We start from the raw sequence: 25,237 nt of genomic DNA, 5'->3' as shown, positions 1-25,237 counted from the left end.
AACAAATACTCATGTACGGTTGTCCGAAGGCCAATACTCATATGTGGTTAATACTAATTATGTATAGTTGTCCAAAGGCTAATATTCATGTAGTTAATACTCATGTATGGTTGTCCAAAGACTAATATTTATGTGCGGTTAATACTCATGTACAATTATAAAACAATTTATACATATAATTTATGTCATTCGTACTGGACTCTATACATTATTTCATCTCATAGACTCAACTCATACTCGTATTATTCGCTTAAAATATCATCTTCATATCAATCTCATGAATACACATCATCATCTCATCAATGTCATGCAAATATATAATTATCGTGTTATTCTCATATTACACATTGTCATCTCATATTACATATAAGGTTATCATATCATACATAAACATTTCATATCACACACATCACATAAAAACACCTCATATTGCATACAAACACAAAGTCTCATGCAAAAGGTCTCACAAACATAATTTTGTATTTTCATCATAACTCATTCACAAATATCCTCTCTCATTCTCGTATCAATACTAATATTCTGAATCATGATCCTAAGCCACGCCATTAAAACACCTCAATCAAAATCATTAATAGAACATATTATAATTATCGAACATTAACTCAATTACTTCCTTATCATTACTAATACTTAGATCTTATCCTTAACCTAATCATCCTAAAGTTATCTCAAGTTCATAAATATAACTCATCTTAAGCGACAAGATGAGAAAAAACGAGAAAAGAATGAGAAAAGGAAGCAACAAGATGCGTCACATCCATGACTCACCGGTCATAGTCGTAACATTGATCACGCTCGTGACTGGCTCGCGTTTCTAAAAAAGGCCAAGGTCAATATAAGGTATGATAATCATGACTCACTAGTCACACCTATGACACAATCTAACATATATGAAATTCAATTATTTCAAACTCGTGTCTCATCTCATTACTAGATTTCACCAAGAGTGACCTTCAAATTAATAGAATCAAAGATTAAAAGCTTAAAACCACTCTACTAAGTCCTCAATTACTCAAATCCAATATTAATTTTACATATTCATATCAATTATTCCGTATTAACTCAATACGTTCATTCCCTAGGGTTCCCATGGAAACTCGTGGACAATCCAAGATCTACAAGATTAGTTTGACACACGTAATTAAACACATGTATACATTAATAACATCAAATAAAGCATTGAAGAATCCTATGAAAGACAAAAACAACACAAGTCACAAATTAGAATTTCCCTTTTCATATGACGCATACAATGGAAAAGAGAATGGAAGCTCTATCCAACAATTATCTCAAGCCTAGAACGAGACTATTCACTTATCCTTAATTACTTCGATGAACACTAGCATAAAGAAATAATGAGACCGTAAAATGTAAAAACTAACACGACTCTTTTAAAAAGTTCCCAACACATGTTTAACCCTCCAATAAAATAAACAAACCATAATTACACTTCCATTCCCTCAAATATTAAAATAAAATATAATTAATTAAAAACTATAATATATAATCAAAATACATTAAAATCAAATAAAATATATATATATATATATATATATATCTAATAATTGATATAACAAATGATTTCACAAACTTTTCTTAAATTAATAAAAATATTCATAATTATTAAAAGTCTCTAAAATATTTTCTAAAATTTATTTAATTAATTAAAACATCCTTTTAATAATTTTGAAAAGCTTGGGATGCTACAATTTTCATTATTAATTTGGTTTGAATTTTAAAATTATAGATCAAAGGATATAAGTTTGAACTGGTCAAAAGAAATTTACAAATTACAAACTAATGTGTTTGATAAAGAGAAAAGTAATAAAGATAATGACATTCCATCATATGTATGCATGTGCATGTACATGTGCATGTACGCAGGGACGGATACACATGTATCCTAGTGGGGGCAAGTGCCCCCACTAACATTTTTTTTTTAATATTTTATTAATTTAAATATATATATATATATATTAAGATTTAAATATATTTTTATTTCTTCAATTGTAAAATTATTATTTTTAGTTTCTATAATTTTTTAAAAATTTTGTTTTAATCTCTCAAGTCATCAATAACATATATACAAATGACATATTAAAATAGTAATGTAGTTTCAATCGGATTTGATGCGATGTTTTTACGGATAAAGATATCAATAGATAGATTTTAGACAACAATATTTGATAGATTCTCTGACAAAATTTGAGTATAAAAATTGAAACAAGATTTTTTAAAAATTACAAGGATTAAAAAGACCAATTTTTAATTTGAGGGACTAAAGACAAATTTACCTTAAATTTGAGATATTAAAAACATATTTAAGTCTATTATAAATTTATAATAATGTATTCACACTTGTCATGAGAGAACTTCATGTTCATGATGCTAATATCGCAGAAGCTGAGGATGATCCCATATCTAAGCTTCTAATCAAATTACCACGATTAAAGAAGCAACCAATTCAATTGCAGTGGGACATTAGAGTTTTTGGAGTTGATAGCTCTGATGTTCCACTATACATATCTCTGCCTGATGCATTAGAGATTGTTGGGGGAAACTCCATGTTAAATATATCTGTCATACAGTTGTGGGCCATGTAAGTCATATTTTCTTTTATGAGTCTAAATTTACAATAATTACATTTAACTTATAATAATTATTTGTGTTAGGTACATGGACAAATTGAGTGTGGAGCAAGCACAAGCAGAAGTATATGGATTTATTGAGCCTCAATCCATCCAAAAATCAGGAAACACTCAGGTCCAGATCCAACAATATATGCAAACATGGATGAGTGACTCAAGAAGACATATATACATGGCTCCATACATTGACGGGTTAGTTTTTTAATTGATTTTTTAATCATGGTAATTTTTTAACTGATTTGTTTGTCATACAATGTAGGTCTCATTGGCAGTTAATGGTAATCATTCCTAAGGAATATACCGTGGTGTGGTTTTGTTCACTTCATCGAAAACCAAGCCAGGAAATTAAAAGCCAATTACATGGGTAACTAAATTTTTTCATTATGTTTTAACACTGTAATTATATATATTGGCTAACATTTATTTTTATTTCAATTAATTAGAATCGTGTCTGGAGCTAATATATTAAGTGGAAGAGCCAGATCATCAAAGTCATTGCATTTCATATACCCTAAGGTTAGCAAATTAATTCATACAGTCAATAATATTTAAATTTATTGACTTTGGAATTAATAGTTATTTGTTTCTCATTTTAGTGTAATAAACAACAAGACTCGTTTGAATGTGGCTATTACATCATGTATTGGATGAAAGTCATAGTTTCTGCGGGTATTATTGATTCTTGGGCGCAGGTAATTCATATCAAAATTTATTTAACTATATTTACCTTTAGAATAATTAACATTGCATATTAATGACACTTAAATTACCCTTTCAGGTCTTTCAAGATCCATCTCCATTGCCCGAAGATGAGATGCTCAAGATAAGAGAACAATGGGCAACTTTTTTTCTAAGTTTAGTTAGTTAGATATTATGTTTATAGTTTGATAGTTAGTTATTTAGATAGCATTGACAAACATGTTTTATAGCTTTTTTAGGATAATAGGATTTACATTGTCATAATTTATGTTTTTTAAGATTTATATATTATTTTCTTTTTGTCATTCACACTAGTGCAAAAAAGGGTATTTACGTCACCCAATTTACGTCGCAAACCACAAACATCGACGTTGTAAAAACGCGGGGTGGCAGTTTCGTAAATAAGTGGAGACTAATTTACGTCGGACCTCTCTTAGACCGACGTAAATTAGGTAATTTACGTCGGGTACCTCCAATCCGACGTTAATTTACGTCGGGTACCACTATTTCGACGTAAATTTACGTCGGTTCCCTGTAGTCCGACGTAAATTTACGTCGGTCCCACCCAAATCCGACGTAAATTTACGTCGGAGTTCAACAAGGGCGACGTAAATTTACGTCGGCGACGCCTTATCCGACGTAATAGTTCTCCTATATTGCCCCCAAAGTCCCATTTTCATTCCCGCGCTCACAGTTTATACGAAATCCTCTGAATTACTTGAGTCTCCCTCTGCGTTTACGGCTACATTCAACGTATCCAAGTTTGTAAGTGTCAGCACGTTGGTCGTTTGAGGTTAGTTTGTTGTCCCCGTAATTTATTTGTTTTTTTTTTGCTATTTGTTCCTCTGGAACGGGCCGTTCTGCAAGGAGAACGGGCCGTTCTCCTTGCAGAACGGGCCGTTCTCCTTGCAGAACGGGCCGTTCTCCTTGCAGAACGGGTCGTTCTGCAAGCAGTACGGGTCGTACCGCATGGAGAACGGCCCGTTCTGCTGGAATTTTTTTTGTTGTAATTTGTTGATCTGGAACGTCCCGTTCTAGTTTCAGTACGGCCGTTCCAGATGCATTAAAGAAGAGACTTTTTTAGGCATTGACCTTTAGTTTACCATCGATTTTTTAGGGTTGTAGTTTAGGTTAAAAAAATTATGAATAACTGAGTCAATAGTTAATTTGTGTTAATATATAGATAATGAATCGAAGTTGGATGAATGCAAGTCGCATTAGTCAAGAGTACAGAAATGGAGTTGAAGAGTTCTTACAATTTGCAAGAGAAAATGGGAAACCCATCAAAGGGGCATATTATTGTCCATGTGTTCGATGTTTGAATCAGATACGTCAAGAAGTTGGAGAAATACGTGATCACCTGTTTATATATGGTATTGTGAAGAGTTATACAGTATGGACATGGCACGGAGAAATATTAGACATTCCAACAATGTCAACAACTGAAAATTTTGAAGGGATGAACGATAACTTAGAAGAGATGATACGTGATGTTGGTGAAGAAAATTTTGAAAGAGCACATGTGTATGATACCTTAAAGTCTGATTTTGAGCAACCATTATACCCAGGATGCAGTATGTTTACAAGATTATCAGCAACTTTAAAATTGTTTAGTTTAAAAGCAAGAAATGGTTGGACTGATAAAAGTTTCACAGAATTGTTGGAGTTATTGAAGGAGATGCTTCCAGAAGATAACACGTTACCTAATCGCAACTATGAGGCAAAAAAGATACTATGTCCAATGGGTTTGGAGTATAAGAAGATACACGCGTGCCCTAATGATTGCATATTATATACAAATGATTTTGCTACACTGAAAGTGTGTCCCACATGTGGATTGTCGCGGTTCAAAAAGAAAACTGATGGAAGTAATGGTGAGGAAGAAATAGAGGGTCCCCCTGCTAAGGTCTTATGGTATTTGCCAATAATACCTAGGTTTAAAAGATTGTTTGCCATTAAAGAAGATGCAAAAAACCTCACATGGCATGAAAATGGTAGAAAATGTGACAACTTTCTTCGACATCCAGCTGATTCTCCGCAATGGAAGAGGATTGATGAAACATTTCCAGAATTTGGTGCAGAGTCAAGAAACTTGAGAATTGGTTTAGCTACAGATGGCATGAATCCTTATGGGAACTTAAGTAGTAAACACAGTTCATGGCCAGTTTTGTTGGTCATTTATAATTTGCCTCCTTGGCTATGCATGAAGAGAAAATATATTATGTTGTCTATGATGATATCAGGTCCCCGACAACCAGGAAATGACATAGATGTGTATCTTAGTCCATTGATTGATGACTTGAAAATGTTATGGGACACAGGAGTGGAGGTGTTTGATGCATATCGTGAAGAAAAATTTACCATGCGTGCAATGTTATTTTGCACAATAAATGATTTTCCAGCATATGGTAACCTGAGTGGGTATAGTGTGAAGGGTCATTATGCATGTCCTATATGTGAAGAAAACACAAGTTATACCCAATTGAAACATGGGCAAAAGACTGCGTACACTAGGCATCGTAAGTTTCTTGTTCGTAGTCATCCATACCGTAGATTGAAGAAAGCATTCAATGGAAGTCAAGAGGATGAAATTGCCTCGACACCGCGCAATGGTGAAGAAGTATATCTATCATACAGTGGGTATAGTGTTGGTGGTTCTTGGAGCCACCGAGATTTCTTTGGTGGCCGATCATCGAGGAGCACTGTCGACTCTTGCAGTCAAGAGGTTATACAGAAATTGGAGCAGAGATTGGAGATGCAGTTTGAAGAGAAACTGAAGAATATTGAAAAACAGTTTGAAGAGAAGTTTGAACTTTTGGCTCGTTCTCAGCAACAGACTGCAGTTGCTCATGATGGTGTTCGAGTCAGCACTAAAGGGAGTTGTGCTGCTCCAAATTTCTCAGGGGAACATGCTCACACTGATGTACCAAACCAGTGCGAGTTATATGTTGAGGATGACCCCCCACGGTTAGTGGCTATTGGCCGAGTATTTGAGGGTGGCTCAACCATCCATGGTGTCCCTCTACAGCCAGACTGGACACGGGTTGTGGTTGACCAAGTTCAAGATGCTGCTGCTCCAGTGCCTTTGCCCAATACAGAGGTTCAACTAGTGGGGCAGGCAACCGGCACATTCTTAGCTTGGCCAAAATGTTTGGTCATGCCGCTTTCAGCACGGGCAAAGGTAATTATATTATTGCTCTTTTAGATTCTTATAATTCTATTATTGTTTAACTAATTTTCATTATTTCTTTAGGATTTTATCGATCGTGGTAAGGAGGTCATGAGAGAACCTCATGTTCATGATGCTAATATCGCAGAAGCTGAGGATGATCCCATATCTAAGCTTCTAATCAAATTACCACGATTAAAGAAGCAACCAATTCAATTGCAGTGGGACATTAGAGTTTTTGGAGTTGATAGCTCTGATGTTCCACTATACATATCTCTGCCTGATGCATTAGAGATTGTTGGGGGAACCTCCATGTTAAATATATCTATCATACAATTGTGGGCCATGTAAGTCATATTTTCTTTTATGAGTCTAAATTTACAATAATTACATTTAACTTATAATAATTATTTGTGTTAGGTACATGGACAAATTGAGTGTGGAGCAAGCACAAGCAGAAGTATATGGATTTATTGAGCCTCAATCCATCCAAAAATCAGGAAACACTCAGGTCCAGATCCAACAATATATGCAAACATGGATGAGTGACTCAAGAAGACATATATACATGGCTCCATACATTGACGGGTTAGTTTTTTAATTGATTTTTTAATCATGGTAATTTTTTAACTGATTTGTTTGTCATACAATGTAGGTCTCATTGGCAGTTAATGGTAATCATTCCTAAGGAATATACCGTGGTGTGGTTTTGTTCACTTCATCGAAAACCAAGCCAGGAAATTAAAAGCCAATTACATGGGTAACTAAATTTTTTCATTATGTTTTAACACTGTAATTATATATATTGGCTAACATTTATTTTTATTTCAATTAATTAGAATCGTGTCTGGAGCTAATATATTAAGTGGAAGAGCCAGATCATCAAAGTCATTGCATTTCATATACCCTAAGGTTAGCAAATTAATTCATACAGTCAATAATATTTAAATTTATTGACTTTGGAATTAATAGTTATTTGTTTCTCATTTTAGTGTAATAAGCAACAAGACTCGTTTGAATGTGGCTATTACATCATGTATTGGATGAAAGCCATAGTTTCTGCGGGTATTATTGATTCTTGGGCGCAGGTAATTCATATCAAAATTTATTTAACTATATTTACCTTTAGAATAATTAACATTGCATATTAATGACACTTAAATTACCCTTTCAGGTCTTTCAAGATCCATCTCCATTGCCCGAAGATGAGATGCTCAAGATAAGAGAACAATGGGCAACTTTTTTTCTAAGTTTAGTTAGTTAGATATTATGTTTATAGTTTGATAGTTAGTTATTTAGATAGCATTGACAAACATGTTTTATAGCTTTTTTAGGATAATAGGATTTACATTGTCATAATTTATGTTTTTTAAGATTTATATATTATTTTCTTTTTGTCATTCAATTTTGAAATACAATTTGAATTTCTATTCTGGACTGCCTGGTTTAGATTTGGTATTCTGGATTATATTTATATGCAGGTGTTGGGTATATCAATTTACAAACGTTTTTTAAAAAAAAACTGCCACAATTTACGTCGGACATGGCGTTGTCCGACGTAAATTTACGTCGGGCCTTGCAATGACCGACGTAAATTTACGTCGGACAAGGCCACGTCCGACGTAAATTTGTGGCACGATTTTGACCCTTTTTACGTCGGTCTGAAAAATTTCCCGACGTAAATTTACGTCGTCTTCCAGTGGCGACGTAAATTTACGACTCCCGTATTAACGTCGGACCCTTTTCCGACGTAAAAGGGTCAAAATACACGACGTAAAACACCCTTTGTGTCCTAGTGTCAATTTTGAAATACAATTTGAATTTCGATTCTGGACTGCCTGGTTTAGATTTGGTATTCTGGATTATATTTATATGCAGGTGTTGGGTATATCAATTTACAAACGTTTTTAAAAAAAAACTGCCACAATTTACGTCGGACATGGCGTTGTCCGACGTAAATTTACGTCGGGCCTTGCAATGACCGACGTAAATTTACGTCGGACAAGGCCACGTCCGACGTAAATTTGTGGCATGATTTTGCCCCTTTTTACGTCGGTCTGGAAAAATCCCCGACGTAAATTTACGCCGTGTATATTACTACTTTAAAGTAAATTTTCTTATGTAGTTGATATTGTAAAGATTTTTTTTTTCCAGAAAAGAAGTAATGATTTTCGTATTCACAAGCAGATTTTGGGTTATAAGAGATTATATATATATATATATATATATATATATATATATATATATATATATATATATATAGATAAACAGAGTTTGGATTGTAAAAAAAAATAATTATTCAGAAAAATCATCTTTAAAATAGGTTGTTAACGACTGAAAAACCAGTTTATAATTAAATTTTTGTTATAGACTAAATTATGGGTTTCTAATTACATTTACATTTATATTAGAGACCGTAAAAAAACTCTGAAAAGGTTAATTAGCAATTATAAACGTATGTTCTAATTATATTTTAAATAGATCAAAATTTGAGTTTATAAATAAATAACGAAAAATCATTTTCTAATTTCATTTTAATTAGACACAAAATAGTTCATAAACTTTGACTATTAGAGACCGATTTATTAGAGACTACAAATATGGTCTCTAAATCCATATCTAAATTAAACTCTTTAGTGACAGAACGTATTCGGTCTCTAAATCTGTCTGTTGAATAAATAGAGTTTGGATTGTAAAAATTATTATAATTTAAAGCATGAGTAAGTATTTATTTTAAAATGAAATGATGTTAGCTGATATTAATTATATATATATATATATATATTGAGTTTACACAAATATAGTATAAGATACAAATGGTATTTACTACATATATCTACTAAAAAAAATTTTTAAGGTAAAATTTCTCATATGAGCTTTTATTAACTTTGAACTTTAACAAGTAAAGTCCTATATATGTCAAGCTATGCCCAACTTAACTTTGGCTAACCTCTTAATGGATAATGATATTTGGTCTAAAGAGATCTCCAATATATCATTGAATCAAATTGAACAGTGTTAAGTTTCGATTAACCACTAAGTGATAGTACGTGATACTTGATTTGAGAATTTTCAACATGTCATTAACCCCACCTAGTAATTATGAAGTGTCATCTTTTATCTACCATTATTATGGATTAAAAAAAACATATGCATACTTTTGAAACTTATCTACCATTATTGTTTTTTTTAAATGTGGATGGTTTTAAAACCATTAACCCTCTAAATTTTTTCTAATCATAAAGCATGAATCAAGAAAGCTAAAACAAAGATGACAAATGTAGGAGTGTTCATGAATTACATTTTTAAAAAATTCAAATCAAATCGAAGCGATCCATTTTATAAAACTAGATCAATTAATCAAATCATTTTTTTTATAATGTAAATTGGTTTGATTTTTAAAAATATAAATTATATTTTTTTTAAAATTTGATTGGTGTGGTGTGGTTCGGTTATTTATTTTATACTTATATATGAATTTATTTTTAAAAAATATCAAATTAAACCAAATGGATCTATTTTATAAAAAATAGATCAGATAATTGAACCGATTTTACAAAATGGGTCAGTTTGAATTTTTTCTTAAAATGAATCATACTTTTTAATATGGATCAATTTGGTTGTGGATTGATTTAAATTTGTTGTACACCTCTAGATAAATGTTTTTTTCAAAGTGAAAATTATTGTGAGCTGTGGAGGAAGGATTTGTCTCCTTTAAAGTGAAATCTATATTTTAGAAGATAAAGTGTAATAATAATTGTTAACTAAAAGAATTAATGATTGAAAATCATGAGAAAAATAAATACATGTATAATTAAATTTAAAATTTATTATGATATTTATTGTTAATTTTTTAATAACAGTGATTAATATACTTTATTTTCTAATAAAAATTCTTTTTCTCTTTAGATGAGCTAAATGGACGGAAGAAAGAAAAGTAATATTTGTATCAAATTAGATAAGTTTCTCTCTCAAAATGAAAAGGTTATTATCTTAGGAATCACGCAATCATCTAGAATATGACCATTTGATTTATAAAATAGTCAGAAATTTTTGAATATTTTATTTATCCCTGTCCTGTATTAAAACTGGTTAGTTTTATTTAGAAAAAAAAAAAGAAAGAAAGAAGAAGTAAAACTATGAGTTTACAGCGAATCACGAACTGCTTAACCATATGAGCTAATTAAACCTTTGTTCAAAACCACTTAATTAAAATTATACAAACAAATACTTAACAATTAACTTATTGGATGGATTCTGCCTTATATAATTACTTTTATGATACAGATTAAGAAATTAAAATTAGAAATATTTTATTAAAAAAATGTTTCCAACACAATCTTATTAATTTTATTTTTAAATATAACTTTATGTGAACCCGATTAGTGCTTTCCAATGTTTCTCGAATCTTCAAATTAATTAAAGTCTCTAGATGAATCTTGAAATAAAACTAAAGTCCTGGTTTATATAATATATATGTTGAAAATATGGAGAAGTGATTATAGTAATAATCGTAAATTATTTTATAATTCCATGCATATTGGTGTTTCCATATAGTCTCTCTAGTCCAACACAGTCTTCTATTTATATAAATATATATATATAAAAAACAAAGTTTCCAACGTGTGCATGTTTAGCCGTCCTGAAGATTAAATTTGAAGTTGACTTGGTATTGTTGCTTGGGGCAATGCAGATGCAAAAAGGAAACAATAAAAAGAACCAGGGTATTCGTAGCTGGAAGAGGAAATAATCTTCTCTTGGTTGTACCAAACCGACACAATGAACATAAAACATATGTACGTACGTAACGTAGCCACGATCATGATTCATTGATTCATGAACATCTTCCAGTTGGAAACCACAAAGGCATTAAGCCAGTTGGACTTGGACATATGGAGGAGCTAGTCATACCCGATCAATGCAGCTGCAAATAAAGAAGAAAGAGAAACTTAGAACGTTGGGTATACCGTATACGATACATCATACAATATATACATGCATACGCATGGCTATTAATCTTAATAATATATATAATAACACGACAATGTATACAACACTGTCCACCTTGTTCTCCTACTTCAATTTCCAGTGATCGATCCAAAGTCGAAACCCGAACAGGCGAACCATTTTCTAACGTTGCAGCTTAATTCGATGGATTCGATGACCAAATCAGCAGTTGATATTTCCCATTATCTCATACTAGAAAATGAAGAGAATTCATGTAGACAATATGAAAGACATAAGAAAATAGCTTTAAGAGTTTTAATTGCTGACTATACACTTATGATGTAAAATTAGAGTTCAAAATGAGTCAACCGACTTGTTTGACCTGATTCACCTCAATCCATTTAAAAAGTGTATTGATTCGGTTTGGTCCACCATTTTTAAGCTTCAAAATTTTTTAATTGACCCGGTCCATTATAGATTGATGAGCTAAACGGGTTAACCCACCAACCCACCTAATTTTTTTTAATTTAAAATAAATTTCAATCTAAAATAATCTCTAATCTAAAATAAAAATTGTCAAACTAAATATCATGCATATAATATTAAATTTAAATTAAAAAGTGTACAACTTTAAATAATCAAAAAATATAAATATAAATCTTTTCATGAGAGTGATTATTCATTAATATTAAATTTTATTGGAAGCTTGAGTAGATAAATTTATAGCAATTTCATGTTATTTAACATTGACTTTATCTTTATTTACAAAAAATAATCATATCTTTTTAAAATAATTCATATATAATAATAAATGGTTAAGCAGGTTGTTAGTAAGTTGAGTTGATAGGAGAGTAAGTAGAGTTAGGTGAACAGTCCAGTTCATTATGGGTTCAACCCATATGGACCAAGTCGAAAGTGAGTCGAATTATAATTTTTGACTCATTATGAATTTTTTTTCAATGTTTTGGTCCAACCTGACCTATTTTCAAGGTGGGTTAAGTTGACCCACGAGTCGAAACTCACTTTAACGGCTCTAAACTGAACTTGAATATAATGTTTATATGTTTGACAATTTTTTTAATTAAATATAAATTATAAATAAATCTTAATTGAAATAAAAGTTAGAAAGATATTACTTTTATTTGAAAGCTAATTTGAGAAATTAAATTGAATTTAATTCAATTTTTTAATTATAATTTAAACACACACTCTATATATAACTTTCTAATGATTTTTATACAAGTCAATAGACAATTTTTAGTTGGAAAACTGTTTACGGTGAAAAACGTCGTTTAAGGGTTCTTTTTACTCGAACTAGCACGTAAATGGTTTCAATTTAGGATTTGTGATTTAAGAACAGGAAAAGGAGTGAACAACTTTAGTAATTACTTGTTTCTAAAGATTCTTCTATAATTAACAAGCAATAATTTTCACACATATAAATGCTAAGATGAACAGAATGAATAATTAAGATACTTGCAATACAAATCATAGTTCAACTCAGTGTTTTAAAACCCGGACCGACTCGGCCGGTCGGACCGGTTGGACCGGGAACCGGTGGTCCAGCCGGTCCGAATCTGAAGTTGGATCGGTTATGCAGTCGACCCGTTTCAAACCGGATTGAACCGGTCAATTTTCCGGTTCAACTGGTGAACCGGTGGGTCAAACCAGTTCAACCACTTTTTTTTTTTTTTAAGGGACCATAAATCACAAAAATAATAATGAAAATTGAATCTCTTAATGAAAAAGCAAGGAATCTTATTAAATATAACAATGACTACTTATTCTAATATATTTGTTTGCAATATATACAACTTAAATAACTTTTATAGTATATTATTAATTTTAAATTATATATTTAATAATGCAATATCTATGTAAATATTACATATATTATTTTATGATATTAATTGCAAGCATATTATATATGTACATATTATTTATATTTTTAATTTGTATTAATATACCGTTTAACATGTAATTTTTTTATGTATTTTTTTACAAAATAAAAATAAAAATAATTTTAAATAAGATAGAAAAATTGAAATTTAAAATAAGATATGAATTTATTAAAATTTATAAGTATAAAATATATTTAATATGAATACTTTTTAATAAAAATAAATAAAAATCGAGTCATGCGGTTCAACTAGTGACCCACCGGTTCAACCTTTGACCCACTGACCCAGTACCTTAACCGGTTCGATGACCGGTCCGGTTTTTAAAACTATGGTTCAACTTGCATAATGTTCCAGAGTTACAATATCAAAGTAATATAACTACGTGATTAAAGGAAATAAATAAGAGAACTATGCTAATTCTACTCCTAAAAAGTAAAAGAAGAGTGGCCGAGAGTCAGTCATACCAAAAAACGATCTTGTGCACGAAAGCCATATGTATGTGTAGGCAGAGAGTGCTTCAGAAGTTAATTCAAGTATGAGTTTTTCCGACCTCTGTTACGGTCCGTAATCCTTGTATTTATAGAGCAATCAAGAGCGGTTAATTTTGTGCACGTACACCTCTAACTCATAACTGCTATCCACTATGCTTGCTACGTGGTCTTGAGTTATAACTTCCTTTAACCGTCCTCCCACGTTCATATTAACCTCTCGACCTACCTGTCCTCACATATGTTAACTTCTCGATTTAGACGTTTGACCACCTTCATGTGACCATTGGTACTACACTTTTACTAGTTTTCGAGCACAACTCTTCTCGATCTCGAATATTTGTCACTAGAAGGTGTCCATCTTCATATCATTTTTCGAGGAATCTACATGATTGTTTCGACTTGTTTGTAGTTTTTCGAGTGGGTCCAACAAAAACATTATAAAAAAAATAAAAAATCTCTTTACAATTGATACATAGACTATTTTCTCAAATACAAATAATATATTTGGGCTAAATACTTTTATTAAGAAAAAAATGACACCAAAATGAGTTCAGATGCTTAACAATAAACTAAAGAATCAACATGAACAATGAATACATGGGGCATAATGGGCCCAATTTAGATATTTTTCTACCTTGAGGACTCAACTAACTAGAGTAAATTATTCTCGACGTGCATATGTAGATGATTATGTCGATTACCAGCTTAGTTAAGATAATGGTCTAATAAATAAGGTTAGATGTATTTATATGAGAATATTTGAAAAGTATCTTTAAAGAATTGAGAATTTTAATAATTCCAAATACAAGTATATAATCTCTCATAGGATTAAGATTAAGCAGATTAATTACACTCTACAAATATCCTAGATTTAGATTGCTACTAAATTTACAAGTGAAGTCCTCCATGTAGCAACATTTTAGCTGTATCAGCCCACAGTCTTGTACACGCCAACATGGTTCTATCCCTCTCACTCTCTTCACTAATGTGTCTAATTTGTTTTTGCGCATCCAGGACAAAGTTTTTCCATTTGATAGTAAAAATCTTCAAGATTAAAATATTCACAATGAGCTTCATCATTAACATAAAAGAACAATATGATTGGTATTTAGTGTTTTTTTTTTCCTGTTAATACTTAATAAACAATATTTAGGGAGTATTTGAAAATTTATAATTTTTTTTTCATGAATGTGAATAGTAATTAATATATTTTTTTAGAAATAATATATCGAACTTAAAATTCTGCTTTTATATTAAAAAAAACTCATGTAAAAGATTTATGAGATTTTTATATAAAATTAGAATTTAATTTTGATATATTATGTAAAAAATTTATATCATCGATTAATTAATAAAAAATGTAATTAAAATAATTTTACAAAAAATTAATAATCTTCAATTTTATATTAATTTATGTTTAAATACAGTATTGTTTTTTTTTTTTTTTTATTTGACAAGACTTCCCTTTCCATGTCCATTGTCTTGCCTCAAAACTTCCCTCTAAGGAGATGAATAGGATGCATTAGGGCTTTTCTCAATCCATGCACCACACAGAGCCCTCTGAATAATGTAATGGAACATTATATTACCTTAAAAGAAAATTGTTAGTCGCATGATTAGAACAAAATGCACCAATCTTCCCTCATAAATCCAATTGCTACTCTTCCATTACCCTCAAACCGCACTGATTCTCCAGCCACCACCTCTTTCATTTTCAACCACGGAAGAAGAAAATCACTGTCCAACAATTGCATTAGGAGCGAGTCCAAACAGCATAGATGGACTCTTCAGGGCATGACAGCTCTCGTCACTGGTGGAACTCGCGGAATAGGGTACCAACATTTCATTTTTCAATTTCTATTTCTCACCCTTTTCACCTCATCCTCATTTTAACTTGTGATTTTTTGTGGGGTACTGTAAAGGCACGCCATTGTGGAGGAATTGACGGGGTTTGGAGCCAGAGTGCATACTTGTGCCAGGAACGAGCACGATCTCAATAAGTGCCTTGAGAAATGGAATGCTTCGGGTTTTGAGGTCACTGGCTCAGTTTGTGATGTCTCAGTTCCTCACCAGAGGGAGGTGCTTATGCAGTCTGTTTCCTCTCTCTTCCATGGGAAACTCAACATCCTTGTAAGTTGTTGTTCCAGATCTAACATTGATAAGTAATATGATTGAAATAATGTATATAAGTGCATAACAATCTTCATTTTATAATTAGCTTTTAAGGTTAAGTCAATCCCAAACTCATCATAAAATGATTTGAGTCTATTTTAATAGTTATTGTTGGACCTATTGAACCAATTCCTTATCGAGCCATTATGAGACTATCTGCATATGTTCAATCTTGTAACTCTTGAGGGGAGGGGGTGTTTCATGTTGATAATCATGACTCTTACGTTCATTTTTCCCCATGCTATCAAGGGAGATTTAGCATTGGTTAATAATATAACTAAAATAATGTATATAAATAGGGAATAATCCTCACTGCTAGCTTTTAAGATTAAGTTAATCCCAAACTCAAATCATAAGATGATATTATAGCCTATTTTAGTAATTGTTGTTGGACTTATTAAACCACTCATTAACGAGTCATTATTAGACCACTTACATTTGTCTAACTTTGCAATGGGAGAGGGTGTGTTTCACGTTCATAATTATAACTATTGTGTTCATTTTCCCCCCAATGCTATCAAGGGTCAAAATATGCATTTTTCGTTGTTCTGGATTGCTTTGAGGTTCACTCTGGATTAGTAACCCTCTTTATTTGTAGTAACCCTATCAGTTTGATGTATAGATAAACAATGTGGGGACAAACATTCGGAAACCAATGACAGACTTCACAAGTACAGAGTATTCCACTCTTATTGATACCAATCTGGGATCCGTCTTTCATATATGCCAACTTGCATATCCACTTTTGAAAGCATCGGGAATGGGAAGTGTTGTGTTTATCTCGTCTGTTTCTGGTTTTGTCTCACTGAAGTTGATGTCTGTTCAAGGAGCTACGAAAGGTAATTTACCTTCTCAATGCTGTATTGCAGCTTGCTTAACAAGTGCTATGATGTTGAAGAGTTTATGGAATTTTGAAGATTTGTTTGTTTTCTGGTTAACAGGCGCAATAAATCAACTTACAAGAAATCTAGCTTGTGAGTGGGCAAAAGACAATATAAGGAGTAATGCGGTGGCACCTTGGTACATCAGAACTTCAATGGTAGAGCAGGTAATTTTCTTCCGTTTTATCCTGTAACCATTTGTTAGAATGAGCTGCCTATGACACTAATTAGTACCATGAATGGTATAGCAATAGCATCACTTTTTCTACATTTTTTGTTGAAAAATTTGGTTGAGTGCTTGAAAAACTTATTCTGAAACAGAACAGATTTGAAATTACTAGGAAATACACCTCCTCCCATTTTTAAATCTTCCATTCCCTTTGTAAGTTTCTATTTCAACGGAACAGAATTGATCCTACATCTTGGTACTTGGTAAATATGCATAATCTCTTTCCTTAATTCTTCCTGCTGAAGTGCCCTCTTAGGTAGATTGTAACAAGTCTATTTTCTGGTGAATTACTAAACCACCTACTTATCTTGAATCCAGTCAGTCCTCTGGAACAGTAACTCCTCCACACGCATATATTACATCTCATTGATGATTTGCATCGAAATGGCAGAAACAGAAACATAATAGATTCTTACTACCTTCCAATTATCCAAGGATAGGATTTTTAAGACACTCTTCTCATAATTGGACCATCCTGGATTTGATCAGGAATAAAAGATCAGTAAACCATCCCTAGTCCTTAACTCGTGAAAAATTGCATTTTCCTGGCATAGAAATCAATCACCTAAAATTGGTGCTGCATATTAACTTGTGAAAAATTCAAACATTAGTCAGTAGTGCTCCATTATCTGACTTTTACCCTCTTGTTTTTAGGTGCTCAGCAACAAAGACTATCTGGAAGAAGTGTACTCAAGAACTCCTCTTAGGCGCCTAGGAGATCCAGAAGAAGTCTCTTCTCTTGTTGCCTTTCTTTGCTTGCCAGCATCGTCATACATCACTGGCCAGATTATATGTATTGATGGAGGAATGTCCGTGAATGGTTTCTACCCAACAACACAGTTCTAAGAGTTGCATGCAGCTTATATCATGCACCCTCACCAATTTTCCTCTCCAACTGCCATTCATGTGGAGCATTTGGCTTGGTTCTCTACTTCTCTGTCAAATTCCAATTATTCTGAACTTTTAGGCCACACCAAAAGTCGACCAACCCCTGATAGGCACTTCCAAGATTTTGTAGTCTGCTAATGTAATTTTTTTGTGTACTAAATCACAATATATGGCCGTGCTATCTAATGGAAGATTTCCAGTAATTTTTTTAATTCATAGCTGTAACCTAAAAATTTACTGATCTACTTGGTCTTGATTTATGCCAGTTTAGACAAAAATTGTCTTTTAGGAGAAATTATTGCATAGACTCATATTAGAACATGATAATTTTTTTTCCTACATCTATATCTTCCCAAAACTCTTTTTTTCTGGGTTTCAAGGTGAAAAAAAAACAAAGAGATTGTAATAAAAATAAAGGTTACATTTTATATTTATGATCTCAAAGAGCGTTAGAATTTGTTATTTACTCTGCCTAAATAAAGTCCTTATTGTGTAACACACACAACATATGGATAGGTCCTTATTGTGTATCACACACAACATATGGATAGGTTTGATAAATATTATGCTAAGAGAATAAACACAAGTTAGATTATTAGATAATTTTTTGTTTTATATATTGTTTGGTAAATAACGAATAGTATATATAAAATAGTAATGCAAAAATTTATTATATTACTCTTTTTAATAATTGTTGATGTTTCGATCATAAGTCTTACTAGTAACTTTAATTATTAAGTGATATAAGACTTTTAAAGTAATATCAACAAATTAACATAACTTGTGAAGTATAGCAATTATTAGGAAATAATCGAGTTAGAACTGTAGCTATGAGTGTTACAGATGGTCTAATGAGAGGAATGGAAGTGATTGACACAGGAGCTCCCTTAAGTGTTCCGGTAGGCGGAGCAACTCTAGGAAAGATTATCATATTCAAAAAAATTATTTATTTTGATACTTATTAAACTATTATGATTTTATTCTTGAAAGACATCTCGATGATTAAAGAAGAAAAAATATTTATAAACTATCCGTAATATAAATTTTTAAGTAATATAAGACTTTTTAAACACACTAGAACAATTATTTTTAATGTCTCAACTTCTATAAAAAAATTTATGTATACAATGTCATTTTTTATTATTAATAGTGATGTAAAGTTTAAATTCACACATACATGTATTAATTCAAAACATAATTTTTTAATAACTATGTTGTTAAAGTATAATATTTATCAATTTTGTTAATGAATAATCTTTGAAAAAATTTAACTTTTTTAACCATATTATTTCATCCATAAAACTTAAAACCTAACGAGTTAATAACTTAAAGATAAGGTCATCATTTCATTGATTTTATTTGGTAGTTGCCATGAGGCCAAGTCAAATGTAACTTTTTTTTTTTGGTACATTGATTTATTACTTATAATTATATATAAAAAAAAGTTAAATTGTTTTTAAAAGTAAACATTATTCTGTAATCACCTATGTCATATCCAAGCAAAGGAAAACTCAATTTTGAATTGTTCCAAAATGCAACATTAGTAGAGTGGCGCTAGAAAGATTCGCAATGAAAAGTCATTAAGCTGGGATTCAGATTCCGAACAGGAAATTTAATTAATTTACCAAGGAGGTGATTTAGACGTTTAGTGAAATAGCCGTCATGATTTGAATTTAATTATAAGAAATATGAAATTATACCGATATAATTTTTTATTTATTATTACGCTGTCAGTAATTTTATATTATGTTAAAAATGAATAATAATAAAAATAATTAAACATTTATATATATTTTTAAATATATATGTATATGTATATATAACGTTAATTTAATATTACAAATAAAATATATATTAATATTTATTTTATGTATCACCAACGGTATAAAATGGGTACGAACTATTAGGTTGGCGTAATAGTTAGAATAATCCTCATTGTCATCATCATAGTAGAATTTCTATATAATAACTGGGATAATTTATAAAATTTCAAACAATTTTCTTGATTATTTTATTTTCAAAATATTTTAATATAACTTTACACTATTCAATGTTTAATCATGAATGACGACGGAGGACAAAGATAAGTATTCTTTTTTTTTTTTCAAACGTCTGCCCCACTCATTAGTCATTATCACGTCTTCTGTCTAAATACATCCTGGTTTTGTGTTTTGTTTTAGATGCATGGCTGAACAAAGATGCATAAAGAAAAGTTAGAAGGCTTCATAAACACAAATGCTTTATATAATAATCAATCACAATCATGTCATTTTTTTCATAAAGACCACTATTTTACTGATATTTATGTTAAAGTGTAAATGTTTTCATTAGATTTAGAAAAAATGTTCTTTGACGGAGTATATGCATAAATAATATCATATAATGATTAAACTTTTATAGTGAATACTTTGAGCCCACGCACTATAGAAAATTTAATTTTATGTTATAGATTATTATAAAGTAATATTATTAATTTTGTAATAAATATTTAAAAAATTATATATATATAGTGATAATCAATTAATTGATAGTATAAATTAAAATATTTACACTACATCAATCTCATATAATAATCTTACGTAAATCGAAGAGTTTGATTTTCCCATTGGCAAATTTTAAAATTGATTAGATTTTTGACGATCATTAATTACTTCTTTGTGGTCTTAGTGTCTTACACAGGTAATTTCATTATATTTTCGATTTTATAAAAAAAAAAAACAAAAAAGGAAAGAAAAAAAAAAGTGTACAATACACTCCGAACTTTTATGGATATAGTTTTATTATATTTGTATGTTGTGATTAACAAATTCTTACTGATTCATTGACATAAGCTGATTCATAAATCAGTCTTTTGATTGCTTTTGTCAATAAAAAAAAAATTATATAAGTTCCACTAACATAATATCTCCTATTCCTTCAATGGATTTTACTCTCAATATGTAAATTCATTAATTGTTAACAAAATTATTTTCTAAACTTGACATTTTTAAAAGAGAGAACGAATTTCGTTTTGCAATGTCAAAGGAAGAAAAATCTTATATAAACAAATTAATACTTAATACATTTCTGCGATTTCACATCTATCTTAATTGAACTTAAAAAAAAAATTAAAGAAATATGTCGTTACTATTTTTTTTTGAGGGGATGTTGTTAAGATTTATGTCATCTAAATTTAAATTTAATTTAATAATAATTAAACTTAGATATTTATATTAATTAATAACATAATTTTATTTTTAATTTTTTTTATAATCTTGAAGTTATTAATATATATGTTTACACTTATTAAAATATAAAAGCATCCTATCACACTGTCATCCCGTCTATATTCACATTTTTTTGTCTTTAAGATTAATATTTTTTTTGTATTTCTTGTGTATGTTAGTTGTACAAATTATTGTAAGTGTATTTTATCCTATCATTTTGTTTCCAATTTTTAAAAAAGAAAAGGTAAAGTAAAAACTAAAAAGAAGAAATGTAAAGGGAAATTTTTATTTTCAACCATGATAATCGGGGTCCACCTCATTGAAAGATATGAATAAAACAACAGCAACTTGTTTTAAAGCATGGAAAAGCAAAGAGGTTAATTATAAGCTTAAGCAGCCTACACAGAAGATATTATTGTCGTACATTTTAGAGGTTGATCCTTGATTGAAGAGAAATGGCTCAAACAAACATTAGCAGCAGGTGGTCTTTACAAGGGATGACAGCTCTCGTCACCGGTGGATCCAAAGGAATCGGGTTACTACTTACTATCTTTGCACTCATGATTTTACCTTCTTAATTTCCTTCTTCTTTCACATTTATTCATTTCATTTTTTAAACGTTAATTCTTACTACATATATTATATACTACTTATAATTTGAATGTCCATTCGTTACTCAAATTAATTACTTGTTTCACAACTATCAATTAACAACAACAGACATGTTTCTCACCATGAAACTTGTTTTGGGTAATTTCTACAAATTGCAAGCCAAACATGTTAAGTTGTATCGATCATATAGTAATAATTATACAAAATAATAGTGGGTCATGCATGAGACTTGTTTTGTTTTCTCACAAATTTTTCCTCTCATAGATATGCTATCGTGGAGGAGTTGGCACAGCTTGGGGCCATTGTACACACTTGCTCTCGGAACGAAACTCAACTCAAAGAATCCTTGCATGAATGGGCCACAAAAGGATACAAAGTTACTGGTTCGGTCTGTGACGTGGCATCTCCTGCAGACAGAGAGAATCTCATAACTAGAATCTCCTCCGAGTTTAATGGCAAACTCAATATCCTTGTGAGTAATTTATAATTTGAATGCCATCAGATTTAAGTTACTTTTCCATCCTTTTAAAAGAATATTTTTTAATTACCAATATTTTATATTTTATCATCATATTATAAATAGGTTTACATTTATGAATGGATATAGGTAAACAACGTGGGAACAAACATATGGAAAGATCTGCTGGATTACACAGAGGAAGATTTCTCATTTGTGGTGAATACGAATTTGCAATCTGCTTTCCACCTAAGCCAGCTAGCACATCCTCTCCTAAAAGCTTCCGAAGCTGCAAGCATCGTTTTCATATCCTCCATAGGTGGTGTGGTATCAATAAATTTAGGATCCGCTGTATACAGTGCAACAAAAGGTAATTAAGGAAGAGTTTAGTGAGGGTAGTAAGTAAGTAGTAACTGATAAATGTAAAATACTAAAGTGTTTATGCAAATGAACATGCAGGAGCCATGAACCAACTGACAAAAAATTTGGCATGTGAATGGGCCAAAGACAACATAAGGACTAACTGCGTTGCACCGGGAGTAATCAAAACCCCTGCAGCTACCGAGGTGATATTCTGTTATGTTATTATAGTTGACTAGTATTAAAATAGAGTTATAAGTGGCGTTTACAAGTTAATTTTATATATAAGATATTATTGTATATTTTTTAGGGCATGTTATGATTATTTATTTGCTTGCACTTTGCAGTTTCTGAAAGAGGAAAAAATTGTTGATGCTTACATTCCACGAACTCCTCTTGGACGGTTTGGAGAGGGAGAGGAGGTGGCTTCGTTGGTGGCGTTTCTGTGCTTACCTGCAGCCTCTTACATAACAGGACAGACCATTTGTGTTGATGGCGGCTTCACTGTCAATGGCCTCTATATAAGCTAGGCTTCACTCTTTTACTTAGTAATTAGTATATCAATATCTAGAATAAAGTTAATAAAAGAGTGTACTCTCTTACCTAGTTTCAATTTGTATCGTACGTTAATTAGGATGGTTGAGGGTTCCTGTTAAAAAACATTGCTTGAAATTGCATTTGTCAGCTCCCGTCTTTATAATCTCCTTAACTTTGTATGAAATTGCAATACTCCCAAAATTTTAGCATACACTCTTCACATTTATTTGGGTTTCAATGAAATATAACTCAACCCAACTAATATCCTACCGATCAAATTCAATCTACTAGTGACTCATTTATTCACTCATCCTCCTATTTTCTACTAAAATTTGTTTTTCAACCGATAATAAAAATTATTCGAAGTATAACATATTAAAAAGACGAGTTCTAATTTTAATCTAATATATGAAAAAAGCTTATTAATATCAATTATTCTTTATTTTCTATTTTTATTATATTAAATAGTTTATTTTATTTTGTGTCAATATATTTTCTAATTACTTATTAATATGGAGTGTCAGGAGAATTTAAAAAAAAAAAAGTAAGAGAGGTCACAAAATTTTAGTCGAGGTAAATAATTTAAATCAAATTGGAAGAGAAATTTGTGTTGATTTATGTGACACTCTCTATTCCACATATTTATACTTATAAATACTAATGAAACAAAAGAACTTGTCTAAGTATTTTGTTAAAAATATAAATATCCCTAAAATAATGACTAGACCAAAGTGACTACGTAAAATCAATACTTGAATTCAAGGACTAACATTGCTTCAAAAAAGGATGAAATATAAACTAAGTAAACAAAATGACAAATCTCAATCTATGAATTTCGATGTCACATCCTATTAGAGTTTCATCCATAAACATGTTAAAGCCTAAATCTCAACATTAACATTATTATCATTCTAATAACCTCTTACAAAACATACATAAGAACAATAAGTAGAGCAAAAGCGAGTGAGATATGTCTCACTCTAACTCTCAATATGAGATAAGGTCAGGAAGTCACATACATAACATATAACATATACAATTAATATTGAGAATCCAAACAATATCTCAGAGTTACTAGTAACAACAAAGACATATCAAACCACATAAGTAATTACAATTTACGCACTTGAAGACTAATAATCATATAAGGTTGTCTGAAAACAAATACTCATGTACGGTTGTCCGAAGGCCAATACTCATATGTGGTTAATACTAATTATGTATAGTTGTCCAAAGGCTAATATTCATGTAGTTAATACTCATGTATGGTTGTCCAAAGACTAATATTTATGTGCGGTTAATACTCATGTACAATTATAAAAAAATTTATACATATAATTTATGTCATTCGTACTGGACTCTATACATTATTTCATCTCATAGACTCAACTCATACTCGTATTATTCGCTTAAAATATCATCTTCATATCAATCTCATGAATACACATCATCATCTCATCAATGTCATGCAAATATATAATTATCGTGTTATTCTCATATTACACATTGTCATCTCATATTACATATAAGGTTATCATATCATACATAAACATTTCATATCACACACATCACATAAAAACACCTCATATTGCATACAAACACAAAGTCTCATGCAAAAGGTCTCACAAACATAATTTTGTATTTTCATCATAACTCATTCACAAATATCCTCTCTCATTCTCGTATCAATACTAATATTCTGAATCATGATCCTAAGCCACGCCATTAAAACACCTCAATCAAAATCATTAATAGAACATATTATAATTATCGAACATTAACTCAATTACTTCCTTATCATTACTAATACTTAGATCTTATCCTTAACCTAATCATCCTAAAGTTATCTCAAGTTCATAAATATAACTCATCTTAAGCGACAAGATGAGAAAAAACGAGAAAAGAATGAGAAAAGGAAGCAACAAGATGCGTCACATCCATGACTCACCGGTCATAGTCGTAACATTGATCACGCTCGTGACTGGCTCGCGTTTCTAAAAAGGGCCAAGGTCAATATAA

The 25,237-nt window shown here is 30.8% G+C and overlaps 4 protein-coding genes across 7 annotated transcripts; all 4 read left to right on the top strand.

The window, feature by feature from the left end:
* The first annotated feature begins 2,007 nt into the window (after positions 1 to 2,007).
* Positions 2,008 to 3,267, top strand: LOC145950879 (uncharacterized). Its single transcript, XM_083062722.1, has 4 exons — positions 2,008 to 2,620; positions 2,694 to 2,861; positions 2,929 to 3,033; positions 3,113 to 3,267. The coding sequence occupies exons 1-4, from the start codon at positions 2,385 to 2,387 to the stop codon at positions 3,219 to 3,221; spliced, it is 618 nt and encodes a 205-aa protein (XP_082918848.1). The 5' UTR covers positions 2,008 to 2,384; the 3' UTR covers positions 3,222 to 3,267.
* Positions 3,268 to 3,881: 614 nt separating this feature from the next.
* LOC145950891 (uncharacterized) lies at positions 3,882 to 8,276 on the top strand. 4 transcript variants are annotated; one of them, XR_014428722.1, is made up of 4 exons: positions 3,882 to 6,549; positions 6,622 to 7,297; positions 7,377 to 7,449; positions 7,530 to 8,276. XR_014428722.1 is itself a non-coding variant. In XM_083062759.1 (2 exons), the coding sequence occupies exons 1-2, from the start codon at positions 4,555 to 4,557 to the stop codon at positions 6,886 to 6,888; spliced, it is 2,262 nt and encodes a 753-aa protein (XP_082918885.1). In that variant the 5' UTR covers positions 3,882 to 4,554; the 3' UTR covers positions 6,889 to 8,276. The 4 variants fall into 4 exon arrangements, 1 of the variants encoding a protein (XP_082918885.1); XR_014428721.1 differs by having other exon boundaries at positions 7,377 to 8,276; XR_014428720.1 differs by having other exon boundaries at positions 6,622 to 7,625; positions 7,712 to 8,276.
* A 7,079-nt stretch (positions 8,277 to 15,355) lies between these two features.
* On the top strand, positions 15,356 to 18,258 carry LOC109794708 (tropinone reductase homolog At5g06060). The gene is made up of 5 exons (XM_083062688.1): positions 15,356 to 15,708; positions 15,799 to 16,006; positions 16,671 to 16,887; positions 16,990 to 17,096; positions 17,813 to 18,258. Exons 1-5 carry the CDS (start codon positions 15,503 to 15,505, stop codon positions 18,002 to 18,004), a joined length of 930 nt encoding a protein of 309 aa, XP_082918814.1. The 5' UTR covers positions 15,356 to 15,502; the 3' UTR covers positions 18,005 to 18,258.
* Positions 18,259 to 21,610: 3,352 nt separating this feature from the next.
* LOC109794479 (senescence-associated protein 13) lies at positions 21,611 to 23,385 on the top strand. The gene is made up of 5 exons (XM_020353927.3): positions 21,611 to 21,787; positions 22,129 to 22,336; positions 22,472 to 22,691; positions 22,781 to 22,887; positions 23,029 to 23,385. The coding sequence occupies exons 1-5, from the start codon at positions 21,708 to 21,710 to the stop codon at positions 23,209 to 23,211; spliced, it is 798 nt and encodes a 265-aa protein (XP_020209516.1). The 5' UTR covers positions 21,611 to 21,707; the 3' UTR covers positions 23,212 to 23,385.
* The last annotated feature ends 1,852 nt before the right edge of the window (positions 23,386 to 25,237 follow it).

This window comes from Cajanus cajan, chromosome 8 (genome assembly GCF_000230855.2).
Source record: "Cajanus cajan strain Asha chromosome 8, NIPB_CcT2T_4, whole genome shotgun sequence".
Taxonomy (NCBI): Eukaryota; Viridiplantae; Streptophyta; class Magnoliopsida; order Fabales; family Fabaceae; genus Cajanus; species Cajanus cajan.
The sequence above is the reverse complement of the archived record's forward strand: the minus strand, read 5'-3'. Positions and strand labels throughout refer to the sequence as shown.

What these genes read in the sequence shown, in the direction of transcription:
- LOC145950879 (XM_083062722.1), top strand. Translation starts at nt 2,385, where the DNA reads ATGAGAGAACTTCATGTTCATGATGCTAATATCGCAGAAGCTGAGGAT. An exon ending in ATGGCTCCATACATTGACGG is followed by an intron (nt 2,862 to 2,928) that starts GTTAGTTTTTTA and finishes CATACAATGTAG; the next exon opens with GTCTCATTGGCAGTTAATGG. An exon ending in ATTAAAAGCCAATTACATGG is followed by an intron (nt 3,034 to 3,112) that starts GTAACTAAATTT and finishes TCAATTAATTAG; the next exon opens with AATCGTGTCTGGAGCTAATA.
- LOC145950891 (XM_083062759.1), top strand. Translation starts at nt 4,555, where the DNA reads ATGAATCGAAGTTGGATGAATGCAAGTCGCATTAGTCAAGAGTACAGA. An exon ending in CGCTTTCAGCACGGGCAAAG is followed by an intron (nt 6,550 to 6,621) that starts GTAATTATATTA and finishes TTATTTCTTTAG; the next exon opens with GATTTTATCGATCGTGGTAA.
- LOC109794708 (XM_083062688.1), top strand. Translation starts at nt 15,503, where the DNA reads ATGCACCAATCTTCCCTCATAAATCCAATTGCTACTCTTCCATTACCC. An exon ending in ATGGGAAACTCAACATCCTT is followed by an intron (nt 16,007 to 16,670) that starts GTAAGTTGTTGT and finishes TTTGATGTATAG; the next exon opens with ATAAACAATGTGGGGACAAA. An exon ending in TGTTCAAGGAGCTACGAAAG is followed by an intron (nt 16,888 to 16,989) that starts GTAATTTACCTT and finishes TCTGGTTAACAG; the next exon opens with GCGCAATAAATCAACTTACA.
- LOC109794479 (XM_020353927.3), top strand. Translation starts at nt 21,708, where the DNA reads ATGGCTCAAACAAACATTAGCAGCAGGTGGTCTTTACAAGGGATGACA. An exon ending in GGTGGATCCAAAGGAATCGG is followed by an intron (nt 21,788 to 22,128) that starts GTTACTACTTAC and finishes TTCCTCTCATAG; the next exon opens with ATATGCTATCGTGGAGGAGT. An exon ending in AAACCCCTGCAGCTACCGAG is followed by an intron (nt 22,888 to 23,028) that starts GTGATATTCTGT and finishes TGCACTTTGCAG; the next exon opens with TTTCTGAAAGAGGAAAAAAT.